This window comes from Panthera tigris, chromosome X, assembly GCF_018350195.1.
Source record: "Panthera tigris isolate Pti1 chromosome X, P.tigris_Pti1_mat1.1, whole genome shotgun sequence".
NCBI lineage: Eukaryota > Metazoa > Chordata > Mammalia > Carnivora > Felidae > Panthera > Panthera tigris.
The window spans coordinates 100,647,658-100,667,497 of NC_056677.1; the positions used below are offsets into that span (position 1 = coordinate 100,647,658).

General features: G+C 43.9%; 1 protein-coding gene across 1 annotated transcript in view; it reads left to right on the forward strand.

Moving 5' to 3' along the window:
• Positions 1-19,840, forward strand: part of GRIA3 (glutamate ionotropic receptor AMPA type subunit 3) — a 264,933-nt gene that overhangs the window by 53,968 nt on the left and 191,125 nt on the right. Inside the window, exon 4 of the mRNA XM_042974909.1 lies at positions 17,612-17,851. Coding sequence (XP_042830843.1) covers positions 17,612-17,851 — 240 coding nt within the window. The remainder of the gene's footprint in view (positions 1-17,611; positions 17,852-19,840) is intronic.

Here is a 19,840-nt window from a genome sequence, read left to right on the forward strand (position 1 = left end):
GCTTGGGATTCTTTCTCTCTCTCCCTCTCTCTATGCCCCTCCTCTGCTCACATGCTCTGTCTCTCGAAATAAATACATAAGCTTAAAAAAAGAAACGCTTAAAAATTAAAAAAAAGAAACAAAAATCACAAGCAATAAAATAAATACTCATAATTGACTAATTACTGGTACAGTTGGCTGCTTTTCCCCCCAGAGAAGGCGTCTTCTATATGATTTCTGGAGCATTTAACCAAGTGCAGCTGTAATTATTATTATTCCTATAATAATAGGGTTTCTACAGATCTTCATATTTTTACATGTTTTATACTCATTATGGCTAATCCACAAAACATCTCTTTAGGATATATAAATACTGTGTTGCCAGTATGCTGGAGAAGAGTGAGAGCTCAGAAAAAAAGGTAAAGTGAAGCTCACAGAGTCAGCAGTGACTTAGAGACAGAACTGGAGAATTCTGCTTTTTCAGTACCTGTTTATGCCATGAGCTCATTAAGTGCTTACAGTATGAACCAGATTACACTGAACGGGACGCAAAACTAATGGCACACCTGTTGTGTGCGTCCTGGCTCTCCAAAAGCTTCTCGGCCATAGGTAGAAGTTCACTTTCACACACACGAGGCCAGCGGGCCACAGCCTGGTTGAAGCATGCTATGGTCAAGTGCCCCAAATGGGGGCTTCAGTCCAAGTGCTGCTGACACTCAGACAAAATAGGTCTCGTGGGGGATTCAATGGGCACCAAAAGCTCCATGGAGGAGGGAGCTTCAGCCAGGTGTTGAAAGGTGGGCAAGAATTGGAATGGATGAGAACACAACGTGACAAAATGCCAAGCAGTAGGAATGAGTAAGATGTTGAGCACAGAGAGCACAACTTGGTTGGAGCAGAAAGTTGCTCTCTACTGGACAATTGTGGGAGGCAATTTTGGGTAGATCATAAGCCTTAATGATGTCGGACCATGGGGCAGAAAACAAATATGCACTGTTTACCGAGTACCGACCACGTATGGCTTTGTGCATCCGTGTTTTCTAACGCGAATTCCAGGCTGAAGGGTTTGGACTATGTGACAGGCAACGGGGAGCCGAGGGTCCAGTCGCTGCATCCCAATACCTAAAATAAGACAGTGTATTCAATCACCTCACTCACATGACCTTGGTCAGCCTCTGAGGATTTAACTAGGGTGTTTCTATGACTAAACATTCAGTTTCTCTCAGGCAATGCCACTGTTATCTGAAAGTATGAAGCTTTTAAGGTTGCGTGGCCCTGCACGAAGAGAATTACAGAGGCCTGGCAATTCCTCTTTTTCTTTGATCAAATGGACAACTCTGACATGGTCGGATGTGCTCACTGGTAGCACATAGTTACAAGTTTAATACGTGACCGAGAAGCAAAGCGCTAGCAGGGGCTACTTATTCTGTCTACGGCTAAAACCACCTTCTACAGGTTCCACGTGTTGACTTAATTCTAGCTATTTGCAGCTACTTTTGGTCAGATTCTTCCCCGTAGAGCAAGTTAGGCCCTTCGGGAGACACAATCTTGCTTTCAAACCACTGAAGGAGCATGTGCAGGGTCGATGCAACAGGACTCAGCTGTTCTGTGTCGCTGCAAGAAGTTCAAGTAGGAATCCATCCAAATGATGCTCTGCACTAGGGGTTTCTCTTCGCGGCTCGCAGATGGATCGAGTTCTGGAAGAAGACATGCACTCTGGCCGGCACACAGAGTACCGGAGCCGTCCGTTGTAGCGCGTCAGCTGCAGGCTGGAACAGAAGGACTCTAGGGCACCAAACCCAGCCCCACGGCGCGCTCCTATTTTGGTGGGAAGATGCACTGACAGTCGCAACTTGAAAGCCGAGTAACACGTGTTCCCCAATCGCTCCCATCTGAGACAATGGGAACAGAGATTCCTCCAGCTCCCATCCCCATGTGACAGTTCAGTGGGACTCCAGCCGGATGGGAGGAAGGCAAGTTCAGATGGGGGCTGGGAGGGTCTAGGGAGGAGGAATGGATTGGGAAAACAGGAAAAGGAATAAGATGGGACTTCTGCAGAAGGTGATACAGTGGGGACACGCAGGGCTAGGCTTGGGACAGGTTGTAGAGCTACAATGGCGTAGGTGGTAACGAAATACATTTTATTTAAGGACCCAAAAGACACATGCATGTATTTGATAACCTAAGCAAAAGTTTTGTGAAACTGTACTTCTTCTTACTACATGGATACACTTTAGCATTTTTCTGTTGTATTTCATCTGTTTTTTAATGCTTATTTACTTTAAGAAAGAAAGAGAGAGAGAACAAGTGGGGGAGGGGCAGAGAGAGAGGAGAGAGAGGATCCCAAGCAGGCTCCGCACTGGCAGCGTAGAGCCCAACGTGGGGCTCGTACTCACGAAACCGAGATGATGACCTGAGCTGAAATCAAGAGTTGGATGCTTAACTGACTGAAGCCCCCTAAGCACCCCTCATGTATTTTTTTTAAAAGCCAGGTCATGACTCACTACATTGACTTTATTAGTGAGCTGTGCCCTTCGATTTGCAGAACACTTACTATAAGGAAAGGGAGGCAGGATTAGTTTTTCCTTTGTCCTTCCCTTATCATAGACCCTGGTGTGCAACAAGTCAGAAGCAAGATTGAAAAACTGGGGTGTAGGATAAGCATGGGGAAGGTGGGTTCCAGGTCATACAGAGGGAGAAGAGAAAAGTGGCAAGGAAAAGTGAGGTTTTGCTGGCACTGGGCCAGCTATGAAGGCCCTAGTAGGAGATCATTTGAAAGGGCACTCAAAAGTAGAACTCTATAGTTTCACCACCCAGCATGGTACTTGCCACCGTTCAATAGATGTTTAATGAAAACCATCTGTTGAATTGACACAGAGAAGTTGGAGGCTACCTGAACAGCCTCGTTCGCGTCTGATCAAAACACCGTGAAGATCGGAATCGACCTGTAGCAAATAGCAAATACGCCACTTCAGCACAGTCCTCCATACTGTCGTGTTCTTAGAGTTCATCTGGCCAACCAATCCACACTGAAATGGTCATGAATGACAGCAACCGCAGGTTGCCCCTCCAGGCCACATTTGTCACCTACCAGGGGACTTCACCATCCTAGCCAGTAGAGGTGGGTGTTTCAAACCTTGTAGTAGTTAACGGAGAAGACAACTGAAGGCAAGAAGGCTTTCGAGGGGCCCTCAAACCACACTACAAGGCAACTACTTACTCTGCCTACCCATTAGCCGCTTCCATTACCCATTAAACAACACCGTACCCGACAACAAAAAAGTATGAAAGTTGCTAGCGCAAGGCCTAGAACAGAGTAGCAAATAAGTGCTGGATGAATGAGAATCTAACACAGTTGTTTGGGCAGGCGCGGGAGGCAACTGTAACGGGGCCTACTGGACCAGCACTGTCTGCGATGAGGGACATGTTACCATGTTGCACTTTCCGATGCCCGTGGCACTCAAAGTGTGGACGGCGTCACTGAGAAATTGAATCTTTAATTTTCTTTAACTTCAACTAATTTTAATTCCAATAGTTTCATGTGGCCAGTGGCTACCAGATCAGATGATCTAGACAATCCAGACGGATCTAGACAATCACTACATGTAGGAAACACATTTTGAGTGACTACCTGTCTCTTGTTAGCACCCTTGGTAAAAAGCTGGGTGTTTTTCTTTTTCTTTTTTCTTTATTTATTTTTGAGAGACAGAGCGTGAGCAGGAGAGGGGCAGAGAGAGGGAGAGAGAGAATCCCAAGCAGGCTGCGTGCTGTCAGCACAGAGCCCGACATGGGGCTCAAACTCACGACCCGGGAGATCATGACTTGAGCCCAAACTAAGAGTCCGACGCTTAACCGGCTGAGCCACCCAGGGGCCCCAAGCTGGGTCTTTTTCTAAACAAACCTCAAGACCTGAAATTCCTCTCTTTCAAGAGATGTCCTTATTTTTTTCAGGCAAAGGAATATGGGAGGACTTAGGGAAGCTGGTTTCAGAGGGTGGTGTTCTCAGATTTGAGCTAGAGCAGCTGTAGACCTAGATCAAACTATCTTTAAAATAGAGGGTACTGGGTCACCTGGGTGGCTCAGTTGGTTAAGCGTCCAACTTCGGCTCAGGTCACGATCTCACGGTTCCTGGGTTCGGGCCCCACATTGGGCTCCGGGCTGACAGCTCAGAGCCTGGAGCCTGCTTTGGACTCTGTCTCCCTCTCTCTCTGCCCCTCCCCTGCTCACGCTCTGTCTCTCTCTCAAAAATAAATAAACATTAAAAAAAAATTTAAATAGAGGGTAGCTGGACCCTGCAATGTCCTGAGAGGGCTGCTCAGGTTTGCCTGAATGTAAGCTCTGTGCTTGACAAGACAGACACCTCTGAATGGACATCTTTGGCATAAAGTTCTGCACAGACCCTGAACGTCCTCCCACACCTAGAATGAGGAATTATTTTCAAAAATCCAACCACCTGAATTTGAATTAGAAAAAAAAAAGTGCTTTTAATTTAAACTTGCCCTTTTTTCCTAGAGAACAAATGGATTTTTTGTCCTCCAGGCTGGCAGAACATATTCGAGGGAACTGAGATTGTAGAGATTTTTAACACAGCAGTAAGGTGAACTGTTTCACACAACCAGCAATCCTGGGTATTGTGAGGATGGCTTCTCAATAGTTGTTTCCCATCAGGATTACATTTGGGCAATTTATAAGGCTGCTTACTGTTTCTTTAAACTTTTTTTAGGTTTTTAAAATGTATTTATTTTGAAAGAGAGTGAGAATGAGAGAGAGAGAGAGAGAGAGAGAGAGAGAGAGAGCGCAGGGCAGGGGCAGAGGGAGAGAAAGAGAGAGAATTCCAAGCAGGTTCCTCACTGTCGGCACAGAGCCCATTGCGGGGCTCGATATCACGAACCATGAGGCCATGACCCGAGCCAAAACCGAGAACTGGACACTCAACTGACTGAGCCACCTAGGTGCCCCAAGACTGCTTACAGTTTCTTTAAAGTCTACCAGCAAGCAGGAATGCCGAGGACTACGGACCCCAGGAGCTGAGCAGGCATCAATTATTCCACTTACAAAATAGGTAGGCCATTTGCTTCCTGGCCATAAAGGGCAATGAATCAGCTTTTTGACCTTAGGTAATGACAGACTGTTTGAGTTAAAGGGTAGACTGGAATAGTTTCCCAATTCTTCTGATAGTTCATTCTTTACCAGAAAGCACTTCTCTGTCTCCTTTCAGTGTTCTCTTCTTTTTTCACTTCCTCCCCATAAAACTCAGTGATAAATGATAAAGATACATGATCAAAGATGATGATACCCGGAAAGAAGAAAATCATCCCAGTTACTTTTTTTTTCCTTGAAATGCAGACCTATGAACATGTCTGAAGAACCAAGGTCAGTATTAAGGATCATTTGTATTACCTAAACCCCAAGTGTATTAAAGATACATTTGGAGCAGACTGAAGAACTCTAGCCAGAGTATTTATTACCTAATTGTTGTCATCCTGGAAAGTGTAGGGGCGAAAAATGAAATAGCCTGCCAAATAATTCTGTCCTTGACCCTGTCCTCTTCGGCACTTTTGTCAATAACTTGGATAATGCTACCCAAAGCTGGCTGATCAAATTTGTAGATGACAAATAATTGGGAGTGATAGCTAATAAGCTTGTTAACCAAATCAAGATTTAAAAGGCTGGGTCAAAATCATGAGGCTATTTAAAAAGGGTAAAAGGTACCAGAAAAGGTATTTAGCTACAAAAAAAAAAAAAAAATCAACAGCACATGTCCAAGTTTGGGAGAAGCCTGGCTTGGCAGAATTCTTCCACAAGATACCTAGGATATAAATTTAAGACCACAAAGTAGAAGGAGACCCAATAGAATTGGATAGTAGAAAGGTTAAACAGAAATCAATGCCATCCTAGTGAGCACTGATAGATATATAAGATGTCTAATCCAAAACAGAGTCTGCTGCCTTCTGGGTGGGTTCAACCTCACTTGCAGTGCAGCGCCCACTCCTTGACACGACATTCTAAGAGTGACATTTAATGAACTGAAACACGTCAAGAGGAAGATGGCCAGAGTTGAAAGCCTGGGATCTGTGACTCACATCTGACGTGCTAGGGGTGATTAGCCTGCAGAAGAGAAGGCACAGACAGGTAGGATGTATGTCTTCAGATGTTTGAAGGCCGGCCATTAGAAGAGGGAACAGATATTTTCCATGAACTTCAGGAAAAAAAAGAAGGAACCATAGGCGGTGAAAGTGGCAGAGAGGTAGATTTGCGCTGGGTGTAATAAAGAAATTTCGATTAATTAGAGCCACCCCAAAGTAGAATGAACTACTTTGGGAAGTGGTGAGTTCACCATCATCAGGAGAGCCCAAGGGGAGATGGAATGGCCACCTCTAAATCGAATTACAGAAGAGATTGTTGCACTGTTACGAAGCTAGAGGGGGTGACCTAGGCCATTACGCTCAATATTAAGAATGTGATGCTAAGGAATTCAAACACAGTGGGAAATAAAAGAATATCTTCCCAGCTCACAATGGACCTACACATTTTATTATGTTTATATGGTTTTGTTTTGAATTCTGAAATCTTTCAAGCGTACATAAGACAAGACAACCATTAATTAACTTTTAAGAATAATTTTTGTTTAGGGCCTTGGCTCACCCCCCCCCCACAGGCGGCAAAATTAAAGAAAAAGAAAATGGGTTTCAAATGGTCTCATGGTATGATATCAAACTTGAAGCTCTTACCTGTCTATGACAAATCTTAGGGCTGATTCAAAGGCATCATAAGAGCGCATCGTTTTCCTGCCTGGCTTTAGAAATTGTTTCATTGACTGCGACTGGATCACTGGATCAATTGGTTTTTCAATTAAGAACTGTGCTAAATCCCGTGTCAAATGAGTTGCGAGTCAAGACGGGTCCCTGACTACTTTAGATGATTCGTAGAGAAACGTGGGTGAAAGTCTCACCTGTTGGGATGAGCACTGGGTGTTGTATGGAAACCAATTCGACAATAAATTTCATATTAAAAAGAGAAGAAAGGCAGACACTGGGGCTAGGAAGAATGATGATTTCTGCTGAGTTATTTGCTGTAGGGATAATGATTGCTGAGAGTCAAGGACCAATACTCCTTCCTCGCCGACACTCAGATAGCAGCTTTTGTAATTTTTCAAAGGAGAGTTTCAGCTGTTATTTCCATTTATTCTCAGCACATCCCTTTGAGGTGGGCAGAGCAGGTGTTAGGTCTGCGGGCTTACAAATGACAGGCCTGAAGCCTAGTGAGGTAACTGACCCAGGGTCACACAGCAAATTAGAGACTGGACCATATAAAAACCCATTGCAGTGCAAAAGCACTGAGAAATAATTTTAAAAATAACATTAGTGACAGACACCATTGGATCAATCGAGCATAGTCTTGTATGAGAGTCCTAAGCAGTTTGAACATATTGATTTAATAAGTACAACAATGTTATGGGGCGGAAACTTGTTATCCCAATTATTATAGGTATAGAAATGAGGTTTGGAGAGTTTAAGTAACTATCTCAAGGCTGTTCCACCAGTAATTTTGACCTCAAAAGTAAACTCCAAATCACTCTACCTCCATTGCCACAACTCAGATCCAAACTACTCTCCTCTCTCACCAAGACTCCGGGGCTAACATTCCAAATGTTCTCCCTGCTTTCATCAATGCCCCTTAAATCCAGTGTCCATACATCAGCTGGATAAATCTTTTGAGAATGTAAATCAGCTCGTGCAATACCCATGATCTTTCCAAGATTTCCTCCCATGGTCCTTAGGACAAAGTCTAAGTTCCTTACCAGGGTCCCACAAGGTCTTCCACAGTCGGGTCCCTACCTCCTCCCAGGCTCGTCCTGCACCTTCGTCTTTACTGGCCACACTCCAGCCAGGCGAATCTTCTTTCAGTGCCTCAAATGGGTCAGATGTTGCCCTCCCTTAGAGCCTTAGCAAGTGCTATTCTCTCTGCATGGGATGGTCTTCTACTCTGAGGTGTCAGCTCAAATGGCAGGTCCTCAGTTAACATTTCCCTGAAAGTCACCTTGTCACATGGTCTCAGGGCACCCTAATACCGCCCCTCCTTATACTCACAACATGATGACCATACATTGGTATGGTTCTTTTATTAATATTTGCTGCCAATTCTAGACTTTAAGTGCCATGAGGACAAAGACCCTATCTGTTTTGCTCACTGCTGCATCCCAGCACCTAGGCCTTTCGTGTCACACCGTAGGAACTCAAAATGTTATTTGGTGAATGAAGAAATTAATTGATGAACAAGCAAAAAATTTAAAACCACTGCGCTCCAACGCTTAACCGTATTATCGTGATATAAAAGGGCCTAAAAAGCACCCCATTACCCCAACCCACCCCAGCATCTCTCGTGCATTTCTGATGCTGTCATGGAAGGGTGGATTGCACTTACAGTTGCAAAACGAATTTTCCAAAATACATGTGTTCATATGTTAATGCCTGCATTTGCAAGCCGTTATATTCAAGTAGGATCAAATGTTGATAATGAATGTTTTCTTTGCCAGCGTTTAGATACGTGCCATGTAATTGCAAAAATAACTAGTTAGACTGTCGGAAGGCAGTGTACTCCTGAGAGCTGAACAAAATGTTCAAGGGAATTAACCCAAAGATGGTAATTAAACCATGGAATCATCAGCTGGAGAATGGGGCTGATACCTTCTTCTGCCTCTGATACCTTAGAAGCACCCACTGTGGTTACCAGAACCCAAGACCAAAGGGTGTTTAGTGGGGAGGAAGAGGCTGATCTAGATGAACCCAGGGAAGGTATGAGCTGGCTACTATCCCACACCTAGCCCACCACCCCCAACTTTTATCTAGTTCTCCCTCTCCTACATCCCCAGTTTAAACGCAAATAGCCAATTTAAGAGCAAGACCAGGGAGGTATCTGCTTGTATGGTGGGCTTTGAAGAGTTCAAAATACCCACCCTTCCTGACTTTCTACAACTCCTTTGGGTTGTCCTAGACATGTATGCATTTTCATTAGGTTAAGGTATTGTTCTCTGTAGAGAGTAAGTCATAAGCTAACTCTGCGGTTCTCATATGGGGGGCAGGGAGGGAGGAGGGAACAGGTAGTGATGTTGCCCCACCCCCACCCCGCTTAGGGGATATTTGACAATGTGCTGAGGCATTTTGGGTTTCACACCTTCCGGGTGGTGCCACTGGTATCGAATATCACAGTAGACTCCAGGGCTGCTTATCACAACAAAGAATTATCCAGCACAAAATATCAATAGGCCTGCCGAGGCTGAGAAACCTTGAACTGACTTATTTGTGAAGATTCGTTGCATTTTTTTGAAATTTTTTCAATGTCTTACTATTTGTTTTTCAGAGAGAGAGAGAGAGAGACAGAGCGCGAGCCCGGGTGGGGTTGGGGGGTGGGGTGGGGCCGAGGGAGAGAGAGACACAGAGTCTGAAGCAGGCTCCAGGCTCTGAGCTGTCAACACAGAGCCCGATGCGGGGCTCAAACTCACAAGCTGTGAGATCATGACTTGAGCCAAAGCCGGAAGCTTAAGCGATTGAGCCACCCAGGCGCCCCAGTGAAGATTCATTTCTTAGCCCATTACCAGCTCATACATAGGGCAGATTCTTGCAGAAATGGGAGTTGGGGGAGTATATTTGGATAAGACACTTGGGAAAGAAAGAAAGAAGAGTGAGGTGATGGCAGTGCCAGTGATGGACTGGGGGAAAGACAGGCCAGTAACCAGCTGTGAGGAGGGATGAGAACATGGCCTGACGATGAATAGGAAATAAGATACCGCAGAATTGACGGAGCATCTCAAGAAAATGGCACACGGGGATGAGGCAGAGAGAGAAGTCACAGATAACCCTGAAGACCCCAGCTTGGGTGACTGGAAGAAGAGCAGTGCATTAGGAGAAACAGGGACAAGAGAAGCAGATCCACAGGCGGCAGGTGGGAGTAGAGAAATAATACCCTGAGCGTGTGAATATGCAGGCCTCCGGGTGAGGCTATTCTGTGAGCACTCAGAAGCGTGGATCTGGAGGTCAGGAACGTGTCTGAGGCTAGAGACATCTACTTGGAGGGCAACCACGTGGACATGGCGAGCCAAGACCCCTGCTTGACACACAGCAGGAGCTCCATAAGTGTGTGTTGAATGAAGAAAAAAAATAGATCATTTGGAGTAAGAAGAAAAGAGGGCCCAGGACAAAATCTTTGGACACATCTTCATCGAGGGAGTGGAGCAAGAGGAAAGTGAGAAGGAACAGTAAAGTTTAGTGCTCTTAAAACAGAAGTGAGTTTCAAGAGAAAGGATTTGGCCCACAATATCAAATGCTGCTCTGCGGTCAAGTTGAATGATGTCTGTGAATAGAGCTGGGTTTGACAGTGAGCAGGTCACCGTCAAACTTGAGAGAGCAGGTTCGGTGGAATGCTGGGAGCAGCAGCTGGGTCCTCATCCCATCATTAGTGACGATGGGAAAGAAGGAGTTAGGGGCACCTGGGTGGTGTAGTCGGTTAAGCATCTGACTCTTGATCTCGGCTCAGGTTGTGACCTCATTGTTTGTGAGTTCGAGCCCCACATCGGGCTCTGCGCTGATGCCATGGAGCCTGCTTGGGATTCTGTCTCTCCTTCTCTCTGCCCCTCCCCGGCTTGTGCTCTCTCTCTCTCTCTCTCTCTCTCTCTCTCAAAAGAAATCAACTTTAAGAAATCTTAAAAAAAAGAGTTAGAACGATGTTTTAAGGAGGTGGCATGGATCAAAGGGGAGGTGGGATCTTTTAGCAAATTTTTCACATGACAGGAAGAAGACAGCATTGAGAGACTAAATGCACAAACTTGAAGAGCTAATAGCCATTATGTATCTCCTGAGTACATCAATTGTATTTTTGAGCTTCCTGTAAAACAAAGTGGAGGTCATGCGCGATTGGAGTTCAGTATATCATGTGGGACTCGGGAGCCCCAACAGGTAAAGTTCAGTTCAATTTAAGGAAGAGCTCCATAGCTTTCAGAGCCACCATGCAAGGGAAGGGTACTTGTAAGTAGTGAGCTCCCTTGTCACTAGAGGTATTCAGGGAGCGGTAATATGACCTCACAGCAGGCGGTTCCTGTACTGAATCAGAAATTAGACTAGATCATTGGTCTCCAAACTTTGAACGTCTCATATCCGTAATATTTTCAGGGGGGAAAAGGGTGAGTGGAGTATAGATCGATGTAGAGTTACCAACTTTTAAATTTTGCTATGTTAAGTGCATTAGTTTTCTACTTACTACTGTAACAAATGACCACAAATTTAGCAGCTTAAGATAGCACAGGTTAATTATCTTCCACTTCTGTAGGTCAGCAGTCTGGAAGGGGTCTCACCAGAGAACGTAGTGGGCCTGCATTCCTGTCTGGAGGCTCTCGGAGAGAATCCATTTTCTTGCCTTTCCCAGCTTCTAGACTCTGCCCACATTCCTTAGCTCACAGTCCCTTCCAGCTTCAAAGCTAGCAGTGGCTGGTCAGGTCTTTCTCATACAACATCGCTCTGGTACTCTTTTTTTTTTTTTTTTTTTGCCTCGTTCCTCCACGTTTAAGGACCCTTGTGCTTCCCTGAGCCACCCCGATAATCCAGGATAATCTTGCTATTTTAAGGTCAGCTGATTAGCAAGCTTAATTCCATCTGCAGCCTTAATTCCCCTTCAGCATGTAACCTAATTCAAAGATTTGGAGGATTAAGACATAGACATCTTTTGGGAGGACATTATTTGGTCTACCACACAGACAAAATATGCGTGTACGTATGCATGTACACAGCCACACAAACACACACCATTCCTCATTAACATCATCACCATTTCAGAAGAGAAAGGACTACATACAGGAATGGAAATAAAAATGATATAAAGAAAAGGACTGTCATTCCTAAAACAAAACAGTTGTCAACCTTACTTTAATACACACACACACACACACACACACACACACACACACACACATGCATATTTCACCAGGCTGAAAACTCACCATGGACCAACACTACAGCTTTAGAAAGCACCAGACTATATAATCTCATAAGATCCCTCACAGTTCTAAGTTTCTTTGATCCCCTAGAATTCACTGAACTATGGTATTACCTGGAGAACCTTCTTGTGATGTGTCTCCATCGGTCCCTTCACAGCTATATTTTTCTTCTTCCTGCTTGCTTCAAATGTGATCATTAAGTCAGCAAGAGACTTCAGTTTCCTTTTTCCCCCCTGATTCAAAAGGCTATGAAAAGTGTTCTGTAAATGATATGCAATATTGCTATTCTGATCTTTGGGGTAATCAAGTTGTTTGACATTTTTGTAATGATGCCTTTTGGAATATGGGTGGTGTAATTAGCTGCTACATTGTACATTAACAATACCTGTCCCGACCCTATAGACTTGGGGACTATAAATAAAAGCATGACAGCTGGCTCCAGCCTTGCTTGTCATTCACCATTGAAGAGAACACAGCCGGGAGCTACACTAGAGTCCCCAGGAATCCAGGATGTAGTCAGAAATGGCATCTTAAACAAGAATTTGGTGTTTTGTTAGCAGGAAGAGATGGAGACAGGCACCGTTAGGAAGGAGATGACCAAGGTATTTCCTACTGGGAGGGCACAGAGGTCCCAAGAAGAGACAGCATTTTACCAGCACTTGGTGCGTTATATGGGGAGGGAAAGATTCAGCAGAAATAGCACATTCTCAAGCCAAAATAGCAGAGTTGCATTCTTAAAGTATTACTCCGCAGGAATTAAAATAGGAAAGAGCACTGAAGAAATGTATAGGGGAAGGGTAAGAGAAGAAAAGCTACGCTCACCTGGTTACTCAGTGTGACACCGAGGGTAGTGGTTTCTGTGGGGAGAGTAACCTGATGGGGTTAACAGGGCAAAGTATGCTTGGAAGAACTGGAAAGAGGAAGGAAACAGAGAAAGAACTGTTTGGTTCCCACGTTATACGTTAGGCACCGTAAACATTTTCCATGTACCATTTCGTTTATTCCTCACCTTATTCCCAAAGCAACATTTAATAACTGAGACATTATATTTTACTCATGTCATTTATTATTGTCTTTCCCCCTCGCTAGTATGTAAATTCCAAGTGGACGGGATCTTTTTATTCTCTCCTGTATCTCCCAGGACCTACAACAGTGCCTGGCACATAATAGGTGCTCAGTAAATATTTGTTGCATGAATAAGTAGCTAGCATTAATTGAGTATCTAATATGTGCCCAGCACTGTAATAGATGGCTTCCCATGACTGAACTCATTTTAACTTTCACAACCAATACTGAGACAGGCACTATTATTATCCCAATTTTACAGATGAAGAAACTGGGTTGGAGGCAGAGATATTGAGTAATACTGAGTGACTTATCCAGTAAGTGATTGCTTGATTATTTCAACCTAGACAGTCTAACTCCAGAACCTGACTATGTAATCACTGTCTCATACTTAGGCTCATAGAGATAAGTGACTTGCACAAAGTCATGCAGTTTAAGACTGGCAGGGCTGTGGTTGAAACCAAGGTCTGACTGTTCCAGAAACTATTGCCCTTTCTTCTGTACTTCCCTGCTTCAGAAGATTGCCAAGATAGTGATTTCTTCCATTATCATTTTACCAAGGGCTCACCTTCTGATACAAGCAAGTGGGTGTGGTTCATTAAGGATTCAGATAATGGTAACAGCATTCATCCAAAAGAATCACGGGTCCCAACAGATCACCAATCTGCCACCTGATCTTAGTGTTGGTATTTGGGGCCGGAGGCAGATGAGGCATGGGAAACCCTGGTGGAGCCATCTATGCTGAGAGCCAGGCATTGAGGGGAAGTTACTTTCATGCCAGGCAAATCCCGACCCATGCCGTCCTACCTAGCTCCAGAGGTAGGGATGGCAGTTTCTTCCTCTTTTTGTCGACTTTTCTTTATGAGAGGGAGGCATCGGTGGGCTCGGTTGAATCAGGAGAGCTTTACTTTATCCCTTCACATATTGGACTTTTCCACATAACACTTCATTTGGAGAAATGATTCCACGTGAAAAACCGTGCTCTAAAAAAATCACTTCACAAAACAGTCTCTGGTTCCTTCTAGCTCAAACCTTCCCGGAATCTAAAAACACAGACACTGTCCTTTGGGTCAGCACAGCATTCCATTCAGCCTTCCTTTCTTTCTACAGCTAGGAATGGGCCCAGGGACATGCTGTGTGTGAGAGGCCATTCACAGGTCCCCTGGGCCCCAGCTTCTCTCAGAGGCCGTTAACCCTGTCCTCACGTGGCAGTTGTCTTCCCCATTGGGACTTCCTTTTTTTTTCTTACTAAGTTTTTAATTTTCATTCCGGTATAGTTGACGTGCAGTGTTGCGTCAGTTTCAGGCGTACAAGATGGTGATTCGACAGTTCTGTACGTGACTCGGTGCTCATCACGATACGTGTACTCTCGAATCCCTCCATTGGGCCTTCTACTTACGTTACTTGTATATGTTGAGATAGAGCAAAAGTAACTCTGCCCAGTAGTATTTGCAGGACAGCTGTGCCTCTGTTGTTTATATGAAGGGAATAGAACATTTACTGACTTTCTCTTAACATTCTTCTTGTTGATGTCTGCCACCGTGTGTCTCTTGGACCACAGTAGCCTAGTGTTGCCTGAGGGTTACTGCTGATCTGTGATACTCCTAAGTCCTTTGTCTGAGCCCCAATTCCACTCCCTCACACCTGCTTACTCACACATTTGTATAAGGCTTTCCTTTGTCTCGTTGTGCTTATCATATACATAGGCTGAAAGACATCACTGGGCACTCCTTCTTGCAGTCTGGTTTTCACATATTCAATATGATTCCCTTTTTATAAAGTTCTAAAACAAGCACAAATCACATTGTATTGCTTCGGGGTGTGTGTCTGCACATTTTAAAGCACCAAGGTGATGATAAACACAAAATTCAGGACAGTAGTTATGGAGGGAGGGCCAGGGGATGTCAAAACAGGGAGATGGAATAGAGGGGGAGACAGGTAAAAATAAGTTATCAGTAATGTCATAGTTCTTGGGTTGGGTGACAGTTTCATGAGTGTTCAGTGTGGGTGTTCATAAATAAATAAATGTCATGAGTAAAATATGACAGGTCCATATATGAACTAGTAATGTTTAATTCTATACCCCGGAGGTTCAAAAACAATGATTAGAAGAGGAATACGAGATTTGTTTTTTATTAGCCAGAATCTCACTTCCATAATATACTTTTATTTTGTTTCCTTCCAATGTGAAGGGCTTTTTTAAAACTCTAAGTGGATCATAACTATAAGTTTGCCTCTCTTCAAGTTAATTTCCCCCTCAATTATTATCCATAACTTAGATTGGGGTGCTCCTTGTTGGAAATATATTGTGTTTCCCCATGAAACTACTTTGGTCTACAGCTCACGGATCCTCTTCTTATCTTGGGCCTTGCATGCTAGTTGCATGGATCCAAGAATTACCAACTGCCGCCCGAATGAGGGTCAGTGAAGGGCCATGAGTGCTTGTTGCCAGATAAAATACGTGATTGCTAAATTTGAATTTCAGGTAAACAACAAATAGTTCTTTAGTATTTTTATGAATTTGAGGCATACAGAATCCTCTGTTTCACTTGCTAAATCTGGAAATCCTATCCCATTGGGCCAATAACCACTCTTTAATGTCATTATTGGATTGGGATCCTAGGGAGTATGAGTTTTGGAGTCAGACTGATTCCAGTTCAAATCCTGGCTCCTCCACTCAAGACAGAACATTTTTGCCTCAGAATTCTTATCTGTTAAATAGAAATAATAGCAATATGTCATCAGGTTGTTGGGAATATTAAATAATACTTGTATTGTACTTAGCATACTGCCTGGTACATACAAAGCTCTCAGTGGCTATTATCATTATTGTCAGTTTTATATAGAAGATCATGTGCACCAGCCAAGATCTGACCTCCATTTACAGGATCAGTTTGGGAATCGACCTTCCTTAGCGTCTTCCTTGGTGATGACCAAGGCAAAGTAGCATCTAGCCTCTTCCTCTTTGTTTCTGAATACTTCTTTTGGCCCCATGTCATGAAGTGCCCCAGATTCACTTCTGCAATTGGCTCTCTATTTTTACTATAAAGACCTTTTTTATGTATGTGTTTGGGCGTCACTTAGAATTCCTCAAGTTGCAGGCTATTGTCTTCCCTGCCGGAGATGCTTAGGTGACTGGTAATCACCTTTGAGATGCTATCCTTAAGCCAATGACTTATGAGTTTGGCTAACAAAGGGGAACAGCTTTGATCAACAATCAGTTTAAATAGAATGCAGGGAAAGCAAGATCCCGCAGATACTGAGAACTCTCTGTTTCTCACAACAGGGTGAAGAAAGAAATTAATTGGCTTTCCACTTGCCTTCCTCCTACTCCAACACCTTCCTTCTTTCTGGTGCCCCGTGCCTTCACTGTTTCTCTCTTCAGGGAGGACTCCAGACCCTTTACGTTCTCTTCTCCGACCCACCCTTCCCTCTCAAAACTTACCTATCTGTTTACACACCCTCCCCAGTGTCTAAGCGGACGTAGGACACATTAATTCATCTTAACATGCTAACAGCTTAAAAAGATTCTATTTAATCCCCTTCCCAAGCCACAGAGTTTTTTTTCAACACCTGAAAAAGTAAGCCTGACAGTGGCTTCCTAGCAGATAAGGGAGGCCGTGCAGGATTCCTTAAATCACACGGCATTATCAGCTGCCTGTTCTGTCTGCTTCGCATGAATGGAAGGGAGCGGTAGAGCAGATAATCTAAAGATCATTTCCACTTGGTTGGGGAATGCACCACACGGTGTTGTTGTAGCTGATTTGCTTTGCTAATTATGTTCTACTTAAGCTAATATTGAATTTGGTTCACATTTTTTAAGCTCATCTGGGCCAGAAGAGGGAAGAGGTGCCGGTGTGGCCTACTTTGAAATGAAAAGACATAAAAGTTCTATGTGTGAGCTGATAGATCTAGAAGGTAAACGCAAAAGGAGCAAGATAGAACTTTGCCAACTACACCTCCCTCACGTGACTCCTTGGTCACCGAAAGGCCAGTCCTTCCATTGGCCTGCCTAGAATCTGGAATCTTCATCAGTGGCGTACATTAAGGGTCTTCATGATAACGTAACTATGGCTGAAGCATTACGTAACCTAAGAGGAGCAACACGTTTCCTAGCAGACACGTTAGCAACCTGCCTGACGCAATCATCGGTCCATACTGTCCTCTACTGGAGAAAGTACCAAAGGGGTGGGACACCAGACTGATACTGGCATGGGTACACTAAGAGACCACTGGGAAGCTGTGGTGTGAGTACGAGAACACCAAGTGCCTTGTGGATGAGCTGGGAAGGTTGCTGAAAGAGGGCAAGGCGACCTTCACCTCTCTCCTTCCCAGTTTCTTAGTTTCTTGCTCACGGTAGACATAGACAATATGCAACTCTATCAAATAAATTCTTCCTTTCCTTACTCTTCCGCTGCTGGGCAACTGGGCAAGGGCTTCTGGAGATTTCAGAGACCTTGGTTTTCCCTTGAGGCATGTCATTTAGAGCCAAGACTAACTATACACTGTCTTTCCAACCCTACAAGCTGCAGCAAGGGACTGTGGGGCTATTGAAACGTCTTCCTCTTTTTCTCATTGCAGTCTGCTCCCAGTTCTCAAGAGGGGTGTACGCCATCTTTGGATTCTATGACCAGATGTCAATGAACACTCTGACCTCCTTCTGTGGGGCCCTGCACACATCCTTTGTGACGCCCAGCTTCCCCACTGACGCAGATGTGCAGTTTGTCATCCAGATGCGCCCAGCCTTGAAGGGCGCTATTCTGAGTCTGCTGGGTCACTACAAGTGGGAGAAGTTTGTGTACCTCTACGACACAGAAAGAGGTAAGAAGAGGCATCTGCTCTCCTCTTTGAATATTCATGGAACAGTGGTATTCGGCCTTCTTCAACTCCTGTTGGTTCCCTTCTCTTTTAATAAATAAAATTGAATACTCTTTTAAAACTGTATTTAAATTCAAAATGAATTTAAATGAAGGGGCACCTGGGTGGCGCAGTCGGTTGAGCATCCAGCTCTTGATCTCAGCTCAACTTGATCTCGGGGTCGTGAGTTCAAGCCCTGTGTTTAAAAAAAAAAAAAAAAAAGAATTTCAATTAAGACCAAAACATTGATGCGCTGGTAATTTTAGAATCTAGTTTTTCAAACTACATATGTCCTCCCACCCCCGGCCCTGAAAAGGGGTTTGGGACTCTCCTGGATGAGTCACTGTTGTGGAAAAAGAACCCTCTCCCCCCAAAATAATATATGTGGTCTAAAATTCACAAAGTAAAAGCAGCTTTGTCTAAAATAGAAAGAGGCATAAGCTGGAAAGTCTTGGAAAATTAATCCTATCACAGAGTGTGATTATCCCCATTTCATAGATCAGAAACTGAAGCCCGAAGAAATGCGCTTTTTCACTCAACCATTTCACCACAGAGGTGGGGCTGGTGTCAAGGTCTCCTGCTTCTCGGGCTTGTTCTACCAGACCACATCAAGTCTTCAGCTTATAGGGCCTCAACAATTATCTTCTGGAAATACTGAATGGAGACTAGCTAAACTGGGCTTTGCGAACGGATGTTTTTTTCAAATAGTGAGGTAACATCCTGAGGACACATTCTATTGAGACAGTCGCAGAAATTAAGGGTCTGATCTTCAGTGGTATACAGTTAGGTGTATTCGTTAATTATCTAAAGCACACACGTTATAATTCAGCTAAGTAGACTCCTCTAAAGCCCAGTTATCTTTGAGGGGCTCCTCAGGAAAACCAAGGGATCCTATTACTGGAAGACTCAAAAAAAAAAAACGTGTGTTTGCCCGTAACTCTGGTTATAGGCTGGGCATGGTTCTTTCTGACTCAGAGAAGGCAGAAGCAAATGGAAGGCCTGTCTGCCCAAGTAGTACCCAGAGAGGTTTTTCTAGGTAACTTAACCTGAAGGACCATTTTGTTTTTGGAAACCCAAAGAACTCTTCACTTCACTCCCATTTTGCTGCATCATCAAACGCTGTAAGGAAATACTAAAGCCTGTATTTGCCCCATGGTACTTACTTCTAAAATATTATCAAATTTCATGAACCTAAAGCAGGAGACCAAGTTCAAGCTCTGCCATTAACTAGCTCTCTGATGTTGACCAATGCACTGAAGCTCTCTTGGCCTTGTCTCCTCCCCTAAGGCACCCCACTTCTTAATGTAACATTCTATAATTTTGTTGAGATATTATACCAGACACAGGATACTTTGTTTCTGGCCACTAACCCTAACTTCAGTTAATTAGTCAAGCAATTCTGCAAGTTATCAACGCCCAATGGTGTGTTCCAGTCTCATGATAGATGATTATATAATAGAGTTCCAATGGGAGTGGACAGAAAAGGACATTCATGAAACAATCTGTGAACAACGTGGGACACTATCAAATTGAATATTACACTACAGACTCTGATTGCTATAAGAATTGTGAAAATGAAGCACTCCGGGAAAGTAGAGTTTTCAGAGAAGGATGGCTAGAGGATTTAGGCTTTAAAGGATGTGTAAGTTGTGGATTGCAAGAGAAGAGGGAGATTTATTGCAAAGCAGAAGATAGAGTTCATGTATTTTCTCCTCATCTCCCATGACCCTTCTTTGCCCATTAGCTGTCTGTTGGAGGAAAGGAAACAAAAGTCCATCGAGGTCTGTTCCTTATCCCTGCACCTCTTCTCAAATCACCTCACTAAGTTGTTTGGACAATACTAAGGTCTTAGAGCCAAAAGAAACCTTTCCTACTCCTGTGTGTTGATATTTGTTTTCTCTATAGCCATTAGGCTGGTGAGACTAATCTAGTCTGCTTAAGAAATACTTTCTG